At 43.8% G+C, this 19,385-nt stretch overlaps 1 protein-coding gene across 1 annotated transcript in view; it reads right to left on the minus strand.

Annotated features, from left to right (window-relative positions):
- RAB3GAP1 (RAB3 GTPase activating protein catalytic subunit 1) overlaps positions 1 to 19,385 on the minus strand; it is a 218,033-nt gene that overhangs the window by 82,803 nt on the left and 115,845 nt on the right. Inside the window, exons 10-14 of the mRNA XM_088472270.1 lie at positions 16,398 to 16,466; positions 15,454 to 15,527; positions 15,200 to 15,292; positions 12,870 to 13,039; positions 4,566 to 4,661 (exon numbers count right to left, since the gene is read on the minus strand). Of these exons, the coding sequence (XP_088328396.1) occupies positions 4,566 to 4,661; positions 12,870 to 13,039; positions 15,200 to 15,292; positions 15,454 to 15,527; positions 16,398 to 16,466 (502 nt within the window). The remainder of the gene's footprint in view (positions 1 to 4,565; positions 4,662 to 12,869; positions 13,040 to 15,199; positions 15,293 to 15,453; positions 15,528 to 16,397; positions 16,467 to 19,385) is intronic.

A 19,385-nucleotide genomic window follows, 5' to 3' on the forward strand; every position in this document is an offset into this window, starting at 1 on the left:
CCCTCGCCCCCTCCTTACCCCAAGTACTGCTTGCTGCTAACCCCCACCGTACCCCCCCCAAGTACTGCGCCAGCTGCTATCTACCATTGCCCCTCACACAACCTGCCCCTAGTACACTCCATGCCCCCCAGCACTGTCACATCAACTGTCTGCACTTACCCCTCGCTACCCCCAGCCGTGCCTGCCCTTACTCCCCTATAGCTGCAGCTCTACACCAATATCTCCCTGCCTTTACCCTCAGCTCTACCCCAACTGCTATATATCCCCAAACACAGTCCCAACTGGTGCCTGCCCTCAACTCCCATAATATGTAACGGGACTCAGAAAAAGTGGTGTAGGACCCCAAATTTTTAAAGTGAGGGGTCCCTGGGACCCACAATTTTTTCCGCTCACCGCGATCACTGAATAGTATGGCCTTGGTACAGATTATTTTTCCACATAGTCCTCATACTTGTAAGCATTTGTTTCAATGTTACACCAAGACATCTATCCTGGCATAGAAGAAATCAGTGTCAAACGCCTGAAGCTCAGGACATGACGGCTTGCTTAACTTCCTTGTCAGTTTTCCATGAACTGCCCTCCGCAACCGGCTCAATGTGTCACAATAGCGGACAGCGTTCACAAAGTTTCCTTTGGTGAGGAAATCAACATGAAGCACGTCCTTGTGATCCTAAAACATGGTCGCCAACACCTTCTTTGCAGATGGAGTTGTTTTGAATTTCTTTGAAGGTGGGGACATGCGTGTTTCCATGTCATGGATGCTTGCTTTGTCTAAAGTGTCACATGATGCACCCACATTTCATTGCCTGTAACAATACGCTGAGGAACTGCACTCCCTCCTTATGGTACTGCATCAAGTGCACGAGAGACAATCCCATCCTATTGATTTGTGAACTTCTGTGAGTAGTTTCGGTACCCAGCGTGAACCCCAATTGCTCATGAACGATGTTGTGCACAGTACCCACTGAGATGTTCAGTTCATCAGCAACTTCACTAAATCGAATGCGTCTTTCCTCCTGAATCAGACCTTAAATGCGGCAAATTGTCATCTATGGTGGACATGCTTGGCCAGCAGGATCGCTGCTCATCTTGAAGGTCTGTTCTGCCATTATCAAGGGCAGTGCACCAAACCCAAACCGGTTTCTATGACATGACGTTATCACCATACACCTTGACAAGTTAGCAATGAATTTCAGCTGCTGACGTGCCCTTTAGACGCAGAAATCTGATCACACAACGCACCTCAAAGTTTGACCATATTTCTGACCAGCCCCGCCATTTTACAACTGATGTTGGGACAGCATGACTGATATGAGGCGCAGTCCCATGGCCGTGAGGTGAAGCAGTGGTCTACCTGCTTTGGCCTGGTGGGAAATTAGAATGAAATAGAGAATTTTTTATTTAAATTGAGTTTTTTTTTTTTTAAATCAATAAAAAATTAAAGTATAAACATACAAAACAATACAACACAAACAAAAAAAATTATGGTAGACAGGGAATAAAATAAGTGTGGCATTGACAATGTCATGTAACATAACAGTATGTTGAAGGTCAGAAATAAGCAAACAGGATAAGGTTAAGATCCCAAACAAACAAATGGATAGGACAAAGTACCCGAAGGCGCCATTTGGATACCCGTATCATAAACCCATAAATAAAGAAAAAAAAAAAGGAGGGACATTGAGAGTAACCGCATACCATAAATTTAAAAAAAATATACTATAAATAAATATATCCCCCAAAATAAAACCAAAAACCCCACGACAAACCTTCCAAATATCCCCCACCCTGGCACTCTTGGATCCTCAAAACATTCCTCCCCCCTATTTACACTAGTCTAATGCTAACGAACAACCCCGCCCGGTACACAGGATAATAGAATATATAAATGGCAAGGGGCAGCTATATACGTGGCCATAAACTAAATAGAGTAGGTTACTCATGTAAAAATTGTAAATGTCATTCAAAATTAGATAAAATTAGTTTACAAAAATAAAGAATTAAGTACAAATATGTAGATGAAACGAGCTTGAAAGCTGACATAACGTAATTATGGATAACAGGAGCAATAAATAAATGGTCATAAACTAAATTGAGCATAGTTCTTTTCTCCCGTAAAACAATAATATATCTACAAAAATTTAGACAAATTGAGCTTGAGAATAAATAGAATAACAAAACCATAGTAAAAAAAGTGGATATACAAACAGTATGAAATCACACAGAAGCTAAAAAAAAACAGGATTTATAGAAAAACATTTAAAGGTGTCAGCGACCAGTGGAGCGGTACCCAGTCCCAGAGCGAGCAGAATCAGTCCGGAGGATGAGGTCACCCTGCAACAGAATAATCCAGCCAGACGACCCTCTCCAGAGAGGTGGCATCTTTTTTTTTTTTTTTTGATAAAACATGAAAGTGTAGGGGCAATTGAAGGAAGCCGGGCCATGGACAAGGACCTCCACCCACAGATCACAGAAAAACACTGTTCCAAGGAATGTTTAGATAAGATGGAGGCCGTTGTTGGGACCACAAGCACCATCACCAGCCTCACTAAAGGGTTCGATGGGACGAATTAGGATGAAAGAACATATGAGCAAATCTATCCAGCTCATCAGCTACCGAGGTGTGGTAATATTCTTCCATCATGGCAGAGCAGGAGCTGCAGACAGAGTAAATGCCAGAGGAGTAGGCAAAACTGCAGAGCCTCAGGCCACCAGAGCTGCGATCCCAAATTGGCCATCACACCCAGGGAGCCAAGCAGGAGAAAATTAGCAGCAGGCAGAGGGACCAGCATACAGAGACCACATCAAAAGGAAAACTTTAGTCATAAAGCTGGCAGCCGCAGCAGCAGAGCACCAACGTTTCTTGGGAACAGTTGCCGAGGAAAGAGAGGACAAGACAAGATGATGGCGGTCAGCAACGCAGCTGCGGGTCACCAGCATCAGCCTCCAAGGCAAGCAGGAAACAATACGTCGCCAGCAGCAACACCGGGGAGACCGCCAGGAGTGGAGGAGAGCCCCAGGGACCCAGCAGGAACCACCACCAAAACCGGGATCTGAAGCTCAGACAACAGCAAGCCCAGGCAGCAAGAGGACACCGCCCCAGGAAACTCAAGCAGGAAAGCAACGGGCACCAAGTGGAGAAACACACAACGGCCACCAAGGGTTCAGCAAAGGACACACCACCCCTGTAGCAAATAGCAGGGAATATCCTCTGCTAACAGGATAAAACACAGGATATATGTAGGAGCTCAGGCAAAGTGCTGCCTACTCCATGCTTTTGCAAGCCACGACCCGAAATAGAAAACATTACACATGTGAGAGGTCTTGTTACCTTACTTCGTGAACCAACCTTGTAAAGCAACATTTTCAAATATGAAAAACCAATGTTTATCACATATAGATGGACACAACATGCTCTGTCACCCCCATAAAGACACCTGCGTATATGAGGGCATCCACATTTCAAAGAGGGAAGCTACCTGGATCACCAGACAATATCACCCTGCCCTATGAAATTTACATTTTCCATAGGTAGGGCACATTCAGATCTCTCCCATTCTCCCCCATAATGTCTAATGCAGATATATCCTCTATCTGGGATCAAATAAAACCAGGGTCCCTTCATTTAATATTGGTATGCCTTGTTGGGATAACATTATTCCTACACATTATAATTTCATTGTTTAATATAAGACTGCAAAAACTATATAAAAAAAAGTGCAGATTTTTTAATGAAAACTTCTCTTAAAATCTTGCTTTTTCTGTAGTGCATAGTATTGTTGTTTGATCACAGGGGATCGCCATGCAATAACTTCCTTTACACCTACCTTTGAAGAGATGATGCCACTCTTTCAAGCAAGAATGACCCCATCTTTTCGAGGTGCCATGATAAGGGAGACATGTGAACTGGATAATAGGTGGAGGGACTTTAGTTTGTTTTTGTTTCTAAAAGTGCAGTTGTCACTTCCTGATCCTCCTCCCCAGCTGCCCGCATTCCTCACCTCGTCAGGACTAGTGGAGCAAAGGTCATTTTCTTTTCTATGTCCCCAGTCACTACAGATGAGTGTGAATCAACGTCCGCAGTCTTAAGGTATTTGCAGATAATTTGTCCCACTCATCATAAGACACTAAAGGTGAATATAACAAAAGAATAAGCTCCTGGAAAGTAATTCCAGAACAATCACTTTCAGGATCTTTAATGTTTCTTATCATCTTTCTTTTTACATAATAGTTGGTCTCCTTGAGTGGAGCATGTAGAACAGCGATAGGCAACCTGTTACGGGGACCTCATTGCCTGGCCCTCTAACCTTTAAAAGGGCCGTACATTACTCTTACTCTCAGTGATAAGTTAAATCAATATCTTTAAATAATGATAGAGACACCTATCTGTAAAAACATATCATCGAGCATTGTAAACAAGCAGAACCAGCTATAACAAACATATATGGCAACAAAGCAGGAAGGAGCCTATGGCTGTAAGTGACGGCTCAGAGGCCGCCTGATGACAATCGCTTATGTAGATGCATCTCACTGTACAAACCCCAACGCCCTACTGCAAGACTTACATAATCCTCGCTCTCTGCCTGTGCTGCAATATCTCCGCTAGAGCCACTGGTCCTCGTCTCTGCTCCGTTCAGGGACTTGGCATCTGGAAATAGGAACTGCAAGCAAATCCAAAATAAGGAATATCAATATACTGTGGATGAATGTATAGATGAGATTGCTCTATTTTTACATCACATGCAGTTATAGCGCAAGTCAAATTATGGCCTTTTACTGCTTTTAAAGTTGCCTAGCTAAAGTGATTTGCAAGTTCTGTATTACATACAATGTATGTATGCAGCAGCCCTGCAGCTCAGGCTAGGTGGAGGGGAATCTTAGTGAAATTCATTATCTAGATTATAGGGTAGCTCTAGTAGTTACACCATCATCGGTCCAATGGATGATAAACTCACTGTTACCTTGCTATGGCTGTGGACTGGAGCCTCCAAATTCTGGAGCTTTCCTGACTGTAGAGGATTAAGAGTGAATGCCACAAGTCATCTATACTTCCCACTTTATGATCCCTCCTGGGTAAAAAATTGTGGCAGATACAGGCTTTTTAAAAAAAATAAGAATTATGGTAGACTTACCTTTGTTAACTCTTTTTCTTCGAAGTCCATAGGGATCCACAGGGATACCATGGGGGAAAATGTGGTTGGAGTGATCCAGGCACAAAACCGTTAAGCTTTCAGCTCCCAGGATGCTTCTGGTCCTCCTCCGCATATACCCCTGGCCACAGGCATTCAGTTTTGTAAATAAGCCCAAGGCAGGAGAAGGAAAGAGGATAAGGAAGAACAATGTACTCCAGAAACACTCTCACACAAGATGAGGGAATCCGTGACCGAAAGAAAAATGACCCAATGCAGCCAGGTGCGTCAGGATGGGTGCCCTGTGGACCCTATGGACTTCGAAGAAAAGAGTTAACAAAGGTAAGTCTACCATAGCTCTTATTTTTTTCTTCAGGGTCTATAGGAATCCACAGGGATACCATGAGGATGTCCTAAAGCAGTTCCCCTAAGGGTGGGGACGCTCCTGAGCAGAAAGGAGAACCTGCCGCCCAAAGGAAGCATCCTAAGAGGCAAAAGTGTCAAAGACGTAGAATCTAAGAAAAGTGTGGACAGAAGACCACGTGGCAGCCTTGCACAATTGTTCAGCAGAGGTACCACAATTAAATGCCCATGATGGTCCTACAGACTGGGCAGAATGTGCTGTAGCCGTGTTTGGAACAGGGAGATCAGCCTGCGTGAAAACCTGATAGATAGTCATACGCAACCATCGAGCCAGAGTTTGTTTATTAGCTGGCCAGCCTCGTTTGTGAAAACCACATAACAAAAAGAGCATCTGATTTTCTAAAAGAGTTTGTACGATCCACAAAGATACGAAAAGCAAGAACCACATCCAGGGAGGCTTCACCTACAGAAAGGTCTGAAGACTGAAAAGTTGGAACCACAATCTCTTCATTGACATGAAAACGGGACATTACCTTAGGAAGGTAACCCGTCCCGTGTACGGAGAACAACTCTATCAAGGTGAAAAATCGAAAAGGGGGAGCGACAAGAGAGCGCTGAGAAATCAGAGACTGTGTAGAGAAGAGATAGCGAGGAGAAAAAGTGTCTTCGCTGTCAACCACTTCAAATCCACTGAGTCCAGAGGTTCAAATGGGAGAGCTTGTAACCCCTTGAGAACTAAGACAAAACCCACGGTGCTACCGGTGGGACAAAGGGTGGCTGCACTCGGAGAACACCCTGAAAAATTCTAACATCCGGCAGAGAAGCAATCTTTCGCTGGAACCAACCTGACAGTGCAGAAACCTGTACTCTCAGAGTGGCCAGGCGGAGACCGAGGTCTAACCTAGCCTGGAGAAAAGCAAGTACCCGGGAAACCTTAAAAACCTTAGGGTTATACTTTCTATGGGAACACCATTAACCAAAAGAACGCCAAACTCTAATAGATGCGGGCATAGGAAGGCTTTCGTGCCCCAAGCATTATTTGAATCACAGAGCTGGAGAAACCTTTGGCTCGTAAGATGGAAGATTCAAGAGCCACGCCGTCAAAGACAGACGAGGTAGGTACGGATGCAGCAAGGTACCCTGCGCTAACAGATCCGGCAATAGAGGAAGAGGAAACGGAGTGTCTATGGATATATTCCGTATGTCGGTGAACCAATGGCACTTGGGCCAAGCAGGAGCTACCAGTGTTACGGTGCAGCCTTCCTGCTTGAATTTCCTGAGGACCCTTGGGTGGAGGGAAATCGGAGGAGAGAGATACGGGAACTTGAAGTCCCACTTCACTGCCAGCGCATCCATGAAGGCTGCTGAATATTGCAGAGATAGCTGGAAGATGACGTTCTGCCCAGATCTGAATGTTTGTCACTTCTTTCATAGCTGCATGACTTTGCGTGCCTTCTTGATGATGGAGTTAGGCTACTGGGGTCACATTGCCGGACTGGATCTGGACCGGCGTGCCTTGAAGTAGGTCTTTGCCAGGTTGAGCGCTTTGTATACTGCACGCAGCTCTAGGATGTTTATGGGCAGGTGACTTTCCTGATTTGTCTATCTTCCCTGAAAGATATGATGACCTGTCACCGCCCCCCATTCGGGAAGACTGGCGTCCGTGGTGAGGAGCACCCAATTTGGAATCCAAAATGGGCGACCCTTGTCCAGATGAGTCTTTTATAGCCACAAGAGAGACAGACAAACCTCTGGAGTGAGAAGGTTCCTTTCGGACCGTATTAGAGGATACTGCCCGTTCCACTGGGAGATAATCAATTGTTGCAGAGGCCTGGAATAGAATAGAGCATATTCCACCATATCGAAGGTGGACACCAGTGACCCCAGGACCTGCATTGCTGATAGAATGGATACCCTTCGCTTGCGTACTCATAATATTAGGGCCGAAATCTTGTCCTCTGGCAGAAATACCCTTTGTGCCTGAGAATCCAGAAGTGCCCCCAGATGTACCATCTGCTGTATTGTATTTCTTACTATGGTGGTGCCCTGGGGCGGCTTGGCTGGGCCAGTTTTGGGGGGTCCTGCGCTCTGGATTTGAACCCTAGTATGTTAGGGACCTACCCAAAAGAGGTTACCTGGATATGGTGGGTAGGCCCATAACCTTGGCCATGATTATGCTAAAAACCTCTATTGATTGCAAAATTTTATTGCATTTATATATATTATTAATAATTGTGCACCTGAGATTTGTCTGTTTCTGTGCCTGCAATTAGTCTCATCAGGTAGCACCTCCCATCATATATATAGTCAGGTTGTGCAGTCCAGAAATCTTTCCCATATGCTCCATTTAATGTGCTTTATTGCACTTCTGAGGGAAAAGAGACGCCCTCATTCTGGACTAGCACCCTTCCTTATTGGTTTAAAAGCATGGAGTATGGTAATGTATATGCACACTGTATTAGGCACAATTCTAGATAAGTCCTACAAGTTATATACTGTAGTGCAACTTTGGCTCATTTTTGGGGTGTGGGTCCCCCTGGATTGCGCTGGTTAATCTGTCTCAGGGCACCGCATTATAACACATTTTCCTTTATAACATATTTTAACCTTTCACTGTGTGTGTTTAATATATATGTACTACACTTTTTTATTTTCATTCTTTATATGCAGCTGGTCCTAACTATCTCTTTACACTGCACTTTTCTTACTATGGTGGTGCCCTGGGGCGGCTTGGCTGGGCCAGTTTTGGGGGGTCCTGTGCTCTGGATTTGAATCCTAGTATGTTAGGGACCTACCCAAAAAAGGTTACCTGGATATGGTGGGTAGGCCCATAACCTTGGCCATGATTATGCTAAAAACCTCTATTGATTGCAAAATTTTATTGCATTTATATATATTATTAATAATTTGGAGTTGTGCACCAGAGACTTGTCTGTTTCCATACCCGACAGACCACTTCTCGGACACAGGCATCTGTTGTTATTTGATGCCAGTGGTCCGCAAATTGAAGAAATCGGCCTCCCACCCTGGGATCTCCCAGGAGGAGGCCCGTCCCATCAGGCCGAGGGTTTGTCGTCCAGCTTAGAGGCTGGACGTCTGAACGGCCAGGACCTCTTAGCTTGCTGCTTGGTGGTCTTGCGAGAATTAGACGGTCTGGAGGAACTGTCCTTTTGCTCTTCCCTGAGGGCGAAAGGACCGAAAAGAAGACTGCCTAGACTTTGATGTAGCTGTTATTGGCAGACCTGCAGATTTTGAAGCTGCCAGAGTAGCCACTATCTTATCTAATTCTGCTCCAAAAAGTATGTTTCCATAAAAAGGTAAGGGCTCCAGAGTCTTCTTGGGTACCGTATCTGCTTTCTAGGACCTTAACCAAAGGGCCCTACGAGCCACAACCGAAGCTGCCGATGCTTTGGAAGCCAGGAGCCCAGCATCTATTGCAGCTTCTCCCAAATAGGAGGCTGCTTCCCGTATTTGGGAGATATAGGACAGCTGTTCTCTGGTAGCATTTGGTAGAGTATCCTCCAATGCCCCCGTCCATTCTTCAACAGCTTTGGATACCCAAGCCGCAGCCATAGATGGCCGAGTAACAGCTCCAGACAATGAAAACACTGATTTAAGACATGTTTCAAGTTTTCTATCTGTAGGATCTTTAAGAGAGGATGCTGACGGTATAGGCAACGTAGCACTGTTGACTAAATGTGTCACAAGAGCATCCACAGTAGGAGGAACTTCCCACTTAGTACATCCAATAGGTGGAAAAGGACACAAATATGCTAATCTTGTTGTAACATGGAACCATTTACCATGCTTCTTCCATATATTCAGTGAGCTGCTCAGACTTCGTAAATTCAGCTTTTACCACCTTTTGGTGTTTAAACACTGGAGCCCTAGGTCTAGGAGCTGGCTCATCATCATGTATATTTAGGACTGATTTGTCCTCCCTAACCAAAGAATGGACATCCACTGTAGAAGAATGGTCCTCCCCTCCTGAGATAGACCCTGAAGAAGAACCTGGCACATCATCGGATTCCTCCAATGATGCATCTACATGCTGAGCAGACTGATAAAATTATATTGTTCGCTTAAGTGCTTTAGTGACTACATGTCTGTTCGCTTGCAACATTTGTTGAAATGCTGCAGCTGACTGAGCCGTACTGTGACTTGAGTGGGCATAAACATCTATCCAAGAAGGATGTACAGAGGGAACAAACATAGCAGGCTGGAACTGCTGTGGGTATCCCATTAAGGGAGGCAGCGTGGGAGTATCCAAACAGTCCACTAGCTGCGTCATAACCTGAGACAAGGAGGACACCCAAGATGGCTCCTGTACAGGGGCTGGTAGATTGGACAAGTGAGGTGGCTCTTTATAACACACAGCACACAAACCATCCTGTATAAAGTCCTGAGGGGAGAAGCCCGCCAAACAACTTTTACATGAAACTAGCCCGGGGCTTTAGTTTCCTTTTCTTAGACATAATAAAGTAACTGCAAATGTGACTACCTTCACAAATAAAAAACACACACAAAAAAAAAATATTCTCCACACACCTGTTGCAAAGGGTTGAGGAGAAATAGTAGTTGTAGTTATATCTGACAGTACAGAAAATAAAGGCAGTAACAACACAGCACAGCTAGCAAAAGTCACATACAATGCATATACAAATATACTTGCAATGGGCCCTGAATCAACTACTCAAAAACACAAGGCTTGGTAGGATTTTGAGCACTGTATAACCTGGCCTCTGGGGTGAGGTATACAGGGAGACTAGACCCAAACCTCCTGAGACCAGCAGCTTCTGCACAACAATGATAGTGGTCGCTGTGCGTCTCAAATACGGAGGAGCAACCCAGACATGGGAAAACCTCAGCTGGATCGGTGTCTGGGCTGGGAGAGGGGCTGCCGGGGAGAGCCTACCTCTCCTATGCTTTAACAACCCCCGGGAGCGCTGGCCTTATACATGGCTGCCACCACTGGCCCTGGTGGTCTAAGTGGGGGAGCGGACGCAGCGGTCGCCCCACTACAGCGACCTCCGGCAGGTCTCCAATCGCCTGAGGTACGGACTACCACGTGGTTCCCCGCGTAGTGGGGAACCACCTTACCTGCGTCCTTGTGCTTCCGGCTGCAGTCCCGAGTCCCAACATCGCCGCTAGCCAAGCTCCGCTGGTGCCCACCGAAATCACCAGTCCGGTTACAGGTGTTGCAGCGCCGGCAGGTGGAGCAGCAACACAGGCGTCCTTTAGGATGCCTAGAGCTGCTTGCTCTAAAGTAAAATAAAACAGAACATATAAAGCTTAGGACTGCCTGAGCAGTAACCCTGTTATAAAAGGTTCGTCTGAATCCTGCCGCACCAAACTCAAAACTGAATGCCTGTGGCCCAGAGGCATCCTGGGAGCTGAACGCTTAACTGTTTGGTGCCTGGATCACTCCAACCACATTTTCCCCCATGGTTTCCCTGTGGATCCCTATGGACCCTGAATAAGAAATTTTTCTTTCATATTTGGCCTTAATAAAGCTCTCTTTAATCAGACATGTGTTCTCACTCCATGGGTCCGATAACACTTACTGGTGCTCAGGGCAAACATACACACTATAAACTGTCCATCATTCTTTAACAGAAATCTGCAAACTGTGGTCTCCTTGAGGGCCACAAAGATACCACAGTACCCAATATAGAATTAAAAGGTGGTATTATGTAATAGGGATACGTTCAGAATCCCAACAGCGGAGATTCCGTAGTTCAGAATGCAGATACCGTAATCCCAACATCAGAATACCGGCGCCGGCATCCCGACCACCGGGAACCCGAAGATAACTAACAGGGTTAGGGGGAGGGTAAGGGCTAGGCACTAAGGGGGGGGGGGTTTGGTTTAGGGTGCGGGGAGGTTAGGTTTAGGCACTAGGGGGAGGTTAGGTTTAGGCACCGGGGAGGGAGGGTTAAGGTTAGGGGTTACGTTAGGGCTACTTACCTAGATCCATTGGGATTGTAACCTGGGCGACATCCCTTATCCATCCCATGTAATAAGGAGGTTTTAATAAGGAGTATGTAGTCTAAAATAGACCCTTTTATGGGTTGGAGGCAAAGGGGTGGAGACTTATATACTTTTGACTGAAGTGCACTTTTATGTGAGGACATAAAATAATAATTCTGGTTTCTTGAAAGCAAAACAGAGATAGCCTCTAATTCAAAGTACATGACTGATATGTCTTGTTGAGTCATGTGATCGAAACTACCTTAAGGTTTACATATGGGAAATTAGATGGATATCTGAAGTCACTATGGCGTTTTGTGATCTTATAAAAACAGAAGGTTGCAAGCAGAAAGCTTTTACACAGGTCACAGAAATGCAATCCAAAATCTGTACAAAATTACAATATAAAGTGCATTATCACACACTGAAGTGACTTCTTATATTCACAATAATTAACAGTATAGAGTACATTATACAATACACAGATTTTCTCAATGAACTCGGAACTGACGATACCAGAACTTAATCAGCTATAAGTGATCACTGTCTTGTAAGCTTATATATTCATACCACTAGTGTATATATACTTGTGTATATGTATGTGTATATATATATATATATATATATACATACATATACCATATTAGATTGAATGCTACTTGCTTCGGTCAAAAGATATGGGTACATTTTGTTGCAGGAATGCAGACTGTGAGCACTGGCAAACATATTACTTATTATGTTACATACTGCAATGAACTTGTGGTCTGTTATTGGCAAACAAGACCTGCATTTGCTAAGCTCTAGAAAAAATGCTGCCAAGGTGAACGGGCGGGCAACTGCCCCCGGAGGACATGCTTGTTTATGGGTCAGAAGTGCTATGGGAAAAGCTGTAGGATAGTAAATTCCACAACGATCCCTTCCAGGTTTTATTGTTTTTATAGTCTATTGATACTCATCTTTCTGTTTACATAAAAGCAATGTCCAGCTGATCACCATGAGTTAGCCGTGAGAAGCAATTGGTGTTAGGCTTTGGGATAAGACCAATGGCTGCAATATATAGGCACATATCTATATGCTCCTTTATTTTCTGTAATTAGCTCAGTAAGTTATAAATGAATATGCTAGCATATATGGAAAGGTAAAAATATCCCTATTACGCACTTATCAGATTTCAGGAGCAGAGAGAAATGTTTCTAACGCTGTAACACACACGATATATTCAGAAGGTTGAACCGTTAACAAGGTAAACAACAGATATGATTAATTCACACTCAAGCAACACTACAGCACCTCCTAATTAACACATGTATTAGCTGCTAGGATGAATTTGTTAAATTAAGGTCATGTTGAGAATATACTAGAAATAAATAAATAAAGATGAAAAAAAAAGTTCAGTTTGGAACCTACAAAGAGAATAGCGTTTAGGACGTCATTGTTTAACGGGGACTCGTCTGCCCCTCTGTGTTTGCGGATCTTCTTCCTGGCGCTACTGACCATGCCAGTGACGGACAATTTGTGTATGGGGACCGGCGTGGGCTCAGTCAGCTTCGATAGAGCCTGGCTGATATCAGCTGCGTCTATAAAAAGGCAATACAAAGGACATTGAATGCGGAGCCTGACTGCATAGAAGTATTAATTTAGAGAGATCTGCGAGATGCTGCTTAGCAACCAGTTCATTCTGCCTCACTGCAAATCCTTACATCTTATAATAAAAAAAAAAAAACATAGAGATTCTTTTATTATCATATTAGAGAGAACTGCACTATGGGTACAAATATGCAAATTAACTAATTAACTGTGCTTATATACCATGCCCTTTGACATGGGTTCTTTGCATTATTCTGTGAGAGAATAGGTCACCCCAGAAAACATCTTTTGTTCTCCCCGAGTTTTTAAGTGAACCCGTCACCCCACAGAAAAACCAAAGCAGTATCTTTAAAACATCAAATAAGAATTTGCCTACTTGACTTTTTCAATTACCCTTCATTCCTGTTCAAAAATCTGCAACAGCGAGAACCATTTTCCTTTTCAAATTTCTATAATGCCCGATAAACCTGTCTTATTTGCATACAATCCCACTGATGTTAAACAAAAAGCACTAACAGGAAATGGAGGAGGCCATTTTAAAGCAGGAATAAAAAAGTATACATTTGTGCAATACAAAGAAAAAAAAAGACAAAGGCTTATTTTGGGTAGTTTTTTTAGATCTGTAATGCAAAAATACGACATAAAACCCACAAACCCCTCACCCTTTTGGCTAAGATTAGGTGTAATATTGTCCTAGAAGGGAACTGCGACCCATAAAATCATAGGTAGTCTATCTTGGGCCTCTGTGTGAGGAGACGATGGGGAAGCATAAACAACAATGATCAGCACAGTACCATACATCACAACATGTATATATCTTCTAACACTTGTGTGTACCCCTATTATTTATAACTGATATAGGGGTACAATTCCCTGCCACTATTAGAGACTCCCCTTTTAAAGGGTACTGAAAATGTAGTCCCCTTGGTGAAGTTCCATCAGACTGCAGTGAAAAGGGACCGTCCTAATACAGCGGCAAATGGGGATCTAAAAATCCTACCCCTGCAGAGACTTTCTGGCCCTGGGGTTTAGGGATAAAAGGCCCATCCTCGCTTTTTGAGAGCACGACCTTTGTGTATTTTTGTTTTGTTTTTGCCGCTCATTTATTGTACCTGTGTTGAGAAAGCACATGGTCCAGGCTTTCTATAAAAAAAAAAATGTGTCTAATTTCAAATAGTCCGATTTGATGAGTTGGTGTACACATGAGTTTGATCTGCTGGGCTGTCAGTGGTGCTATAGAAGCCTGTATGGAGTCTAGTATTAGAGGCAGGAACCACGGCATTGTGCCCCTTCCCCTGAGCTGTTTAATTGGACATCACTGGTATAAATATCCTTATAGCTGGCAATATCACCAGACTGAGCAGCTCTGGACAGGAGAGGATATCAACAGCGTTGGAGATCTGAAGCAGTGGGGCCACCGAGGAACACCCTGGTTGGCCAACCTGACTTTGGCCTAGCCCTCTGAGGCCAGGGCCCAATAGGGGTTCCGCCTATTTCAGTTACAGCTTTTCTATTAGAAGAAGTGTGCTGCTACAGGGCAGCTCATCCGCTGTTACGGGCCCGGCCTGTTCTGCCTCGGTCTCTTCTCACTAGGAGGAGGCTTGGCTATGTGTGGTTACAAGTTTTTTACCCATTCACCCATGTCTCATGTCTGCAAGGAGACTACCTGACTGATTTATTAGTGAATTATAGCCTTCTTAAATATCACTTGATATAATACAAAATTAGGATTAGGGAGTCTGTATTTTTTTATATATATTTTTTCTTTCATATTTCTTACAATATGCTAATCAATATTAATTTGATCCTGTATATTAACTAAGCAAGCAGAAAATGCAAACATTATATCATTTAGAATCATAATGGACAAACTGCTAAATCATTTGTATATATGCAAATTTATTTTGCAGCTTATCCATTATGATTTTACATGATCTAATGTTTGCACATGGGCCTCAGGAAAGTGAGCACTCACCCTGCTCTGAGCAGTGGTTGGGGGGTGCCTGTGCATTTTTTTTTGCTGTGGGTTTCATATATGTCTTGCTACATCCCTGCCAGGGCCCTTAGAGGCTGCCTATACCTTGAGCCACCTCTCTCTAGAACCATACAGAATTCATGTCACTGTAATAAAAAAAAACACAAATGATTACCTTTTCCATTCTCCTCAAATGCAGATTTTCCCAGGAGTTCATCGGTGGACTCTTTACGGCGACAAAGTCTAAAAAATTCAGTAACAAAATCCCCTAGAAAATATAATAAAAAATACAGATATTTCAGTCTCACTGTGAACCAGAACAGCTGTAATTATAGGCAATTATTTAAGAGCAAAATAAATTGGCATGTTAAATAGGTCTATTTCTTAAGGACAAGCAGAGTTTATAGATATGTAATGTACTATACTTACCCAACATACACTGAGGATTATCTGCTTTCCTGACTCGGACAGACCACTGGGGAGCTTGTAGAGGGTCCAGATCACTTTGAATAAAAGGAAACACAAACTATGTCAGCAAAAAAGGGAAACTAGCATTTGGACAGACTGTACAATTATGACAATAAACTTAATTAATAAAACATCATGAGATACTGATTTATACATATCACAATACCTTGTAAAATAAAAATATTCCCATGTATGAGAGATGATGCATTTCAAAATTAACGCTTAGTTCTGAAAAAGAATTCGAGATTTTTCTATAATTTGGCTCAATCCGTTTGACTGCTATATTTAAATCTGTTACTGATACTGTACTTTGTTCAATGTGTCAGCAGTAATTCTTTACACCAGAGGTTCCCAAACTCCGCCATTACAGTCCAGGTTTTAAGGATATACATGCTTGAGCACAGGTGCCTTAATTAGTACCTCAGTCAATTTGATTTAACAATCTGGACTCAAGCATGGATATCTTTAAAACCTGGACTGTAATGGCAGAGTTTGGGAACCTCTGACTTACACAATGTACCTGACAATCACAGCTAGTGCCTCAGTGATGTCACTAGTTGCATATGAAAGGAAACACGTCTTGAATAGTGGTTAAGCTCATAAAACCTGATTCCACTGTGCGTGTCTGCGATGTCACCAGTTCCTAGTGAATTAAGAGGCTGTATTATGAGGAATATTAGTCAAGCTTCCAAGATAACTGTCTCCATTTTATGCATCAGTGATGTCACTACTTCCTAGCAAATGGATATGATGTACAATAATAAATGCAACTACATACAGAAAGATAAGGACCCCTTTGTAGAATTATAGCCATACAAGATGCTATTGAACATTTACAAAATAAAAATTAACCCGCCTTACAAATAGTATATACAGTTCTTTATATAAGAATTACATTTACTTACGAATACACATCATTGTCCACTATAATGCCTTCAGTCAAAGAGGGCCAGGTTGTTGCTAAGTGAAGTTCACTACAAGACAAAGCCAGATAAAAAGTGTTAGAATACGCAGACAATGAATCCTAGACGTTTACATAATCCAGTCCCTAACAAGTGTAATAAAGGATTTACATCAGATTGGAGACAATATAACCATCTACAGCCATGGCCAAAAGTTTTGAGAATGACACAAGTACTGGTTTTCACAAAGTTTGCCGCTTCAGTGTTTTTAGACCTTTTTGTCAGATGTTACTATGGTATACTGAAGTAAAATTACAAGCATTTCATAAGTGTCAAAGGCTATTATTGACAATGACATTAAGTTTATGCAAAAAATCAATATTTGCAGTGTTGACCCTTTTTTTTCAAGGCATCTGCAATTGGGTCTGGCATGCTGTCAATCAAATTCTGGGCCACATACTGACTGATGGCCGCCCATTCTTGCCTAATCAATGCTTGCAGTTAGAATTTGTGGGGTTTTTCTGTTCACCCGCCTCCCCACCACAAGTTCTCAATGGGATTAAGGTCTGGGGAGTTTCCTGGCCATGGACCCAAAATTTTGATGTTTTGTTCCCCGAGCTACTTAGTTATCACTTTTGCCTTATGGCAAGGTGCTCCATCATGCTGGAAAAGGCATTGTTCATCAACAAACTGTACTTGGATGGTTGGGAGAAGTTGCTCTTGGAGGATCTTTTGGTACCATTCTTTATTCATGGCTGTGTTCTTAGGCAAAATTGTGAGTGATCCCACTCCATTGGCTGAGAATGAATGGTCTCGGGATGCATTACTGTTGGCATGACACAGGACTGATGGTAGCGCTCACCTTTCCTTCTCTGGATAAGCGTTTTTCCAGATGCCCCAAACAATTTGAAAGGGGATACATCAGAAAATAACTTTACCCCAGTCCTCAGTAGTCCAATCCCTTACCTTTTGCAGAATATCAGTCTGTCTCTGATGTTTTTCCTGGAGAGTAGTGGCTTCTTTGCTGCCCTTCTTGACACCAGGCCATCCTCCAAAAGTCTTCGATTTACTGTGCGTGCAGAAGCACTCACACCTGCCTGCTGCCATTCCTGAGCAAGCTCTGCACTGGTGGTGCCCCGATCCCGCAGCTGAATCAACTTTAGGAGATGGTCCTGGCACTTGCTGGACATTCTTGGGAACCCTGAAGCCTTCCTCACAACTATTGAACCTCTCTCCTTGAAGTTCTTGATGATCCGACAAATGGTTGATTTAGGTGCAATCTTACTAGCAGCAATGCCCTTGCCTGTGAAGCCCTCTTTGTGCAAAGCAATGATGACTGCACGTGTTTCCTTGCAGGTAACCATGACATTAACAGAAGAAGAATAATGATTTCAAGCACCACCCTGATTTTATAGCTTCCAGTCTGTTATTCGAACTCAATCAGCACGACAGAGTGATCTCCAGCCTTGTCCTCGTCAACACTCTTACCTGTGTTAACGAGAGAATCACTGACATGATGTCAGCTGGTCCTTTTGTGGCAGGGCAGAAATGCAGTGGAAATGTTGTTTTTGGGATTAAGGGCCTGATTCAGACCCGCTCACAAGCCTGTCGAAGGCCGGGCAGTGCACACGAGCAGCGTGCGCGAGCCCCGGAGCGAGCAAGATATCACTCGCTCCGGCGCTCGCATCCAAAGGGGGCGGCTGTTGATGTTGATCGACAGCTTGCCCCGTTTGGTAGGTGGACCGGGGGGGGGGAGTGGCTGGCCAAACGGAGGAGTTCCCGAAGGAATTACGAGTGATGCCAGTGGTGAGCTTCCGGCTCTATTAGAGCCGGAAGCTCACTGGGGCTTGCAAAGGACGTGACCCTACCACAAGAGTCTCGTCGCAAGCCCAATGGTCACGACCATCATCTGGCCTCTCGTTAAAGCTGTGGGTGGTTACCCACAGCTTAGCGTGCGGCCAGGAGGCCGAACAAAAAAACATGCGGCCGCCCTGATTCAGAGCTTTTTGCAAGCGCCTCTGAATCAGGCCCTAAGTTCATTGTCATGGCAAAGAGGGGCTTTGCAATTAATTGCAATTCATCTGATCACTCTTCATGACATTCTGGAGTATATGCAAATTGCCATCATAAAAACTGAAGCAGCAGACTTTGTGAAAACCAATACTTGCGTCATTCTCAAAACTTTTGGCCATGGCTGTACATCTCCGTCTTCTCTCCTCTTTAAGGCGAGTGCTGGAGATACAGGGACCGGCCGCACAAAGGACCACATTCAGAGTCAGTCATAAGCGGCCGTTCGGTCGTACGCATCTGATGTTTCCAAACCGCGCAAGTGTACGGTTAGTTGTGCGCATGTGCGTACGAGACCTTGCAATCCAAAATGCTGTCGATCGTACGGCTTACGAGCAGGAAGTGGCTTCCGAGAGTTGATTGACATGAAAGGCCGTTTGTGGGTGTTGACGGGGGTGGTGGTCTAAAAATGCAGGCGTTCCTCCCCATTTTCAGGGCGTTTTAGAGGCGTACATAAATTACCTGCTACGACCGACATAGAAGGCCGGAAGTAGTAAAACGTCACTCTGCGAGCAGGTTAGAGGCATGGCTGATCGTACAGCTTGAGGTTGGGTATGTGTTCTCTCAAGCCCCAGAGTACAATCGATACTATCGAATGTTACTGATGTTAGGAGTGATGTTTCTATTTTGAGCCACACAATGCAAGCAGCTAATAATCGTTTGTTGTAGCTAATAACACTGCTAATTGGCATGTAATTGATTCAGCTGCGTTTGCATTAGCGAATAATAAGAATAAATATATTTCATGGGGATGGCTTATGCTATGCGTTTTTTTGTTAATTTTTGGTGTAATTTGCACACAACACAAGCGGCCGAAACCATCAGAAGAAAATTAACATACAGCGACTGACAACGATCGACTCGATCGCTAGCTGCTATAACTCGTTAGCTAGAGGAGGTGCTTTGTTCATGTATGGGCGTCAC

The sequence above is a fragment of the Taudactylus pleione genome, unplaced genomic scaffold (genome assembly GCF_031769625.1).
Source record: "Taudactylus pleione unplaced genomic scaffold, aTauple2 ptg000122l, whole genome shotgun sequence".
In the NCBI taxonomy this organism is placed as follows: Eukaryota; Metazoa; Chordata; class Amphibia; order Anura; family Myobatrachidae; genus Taudactylus; species Taudactylus pleione.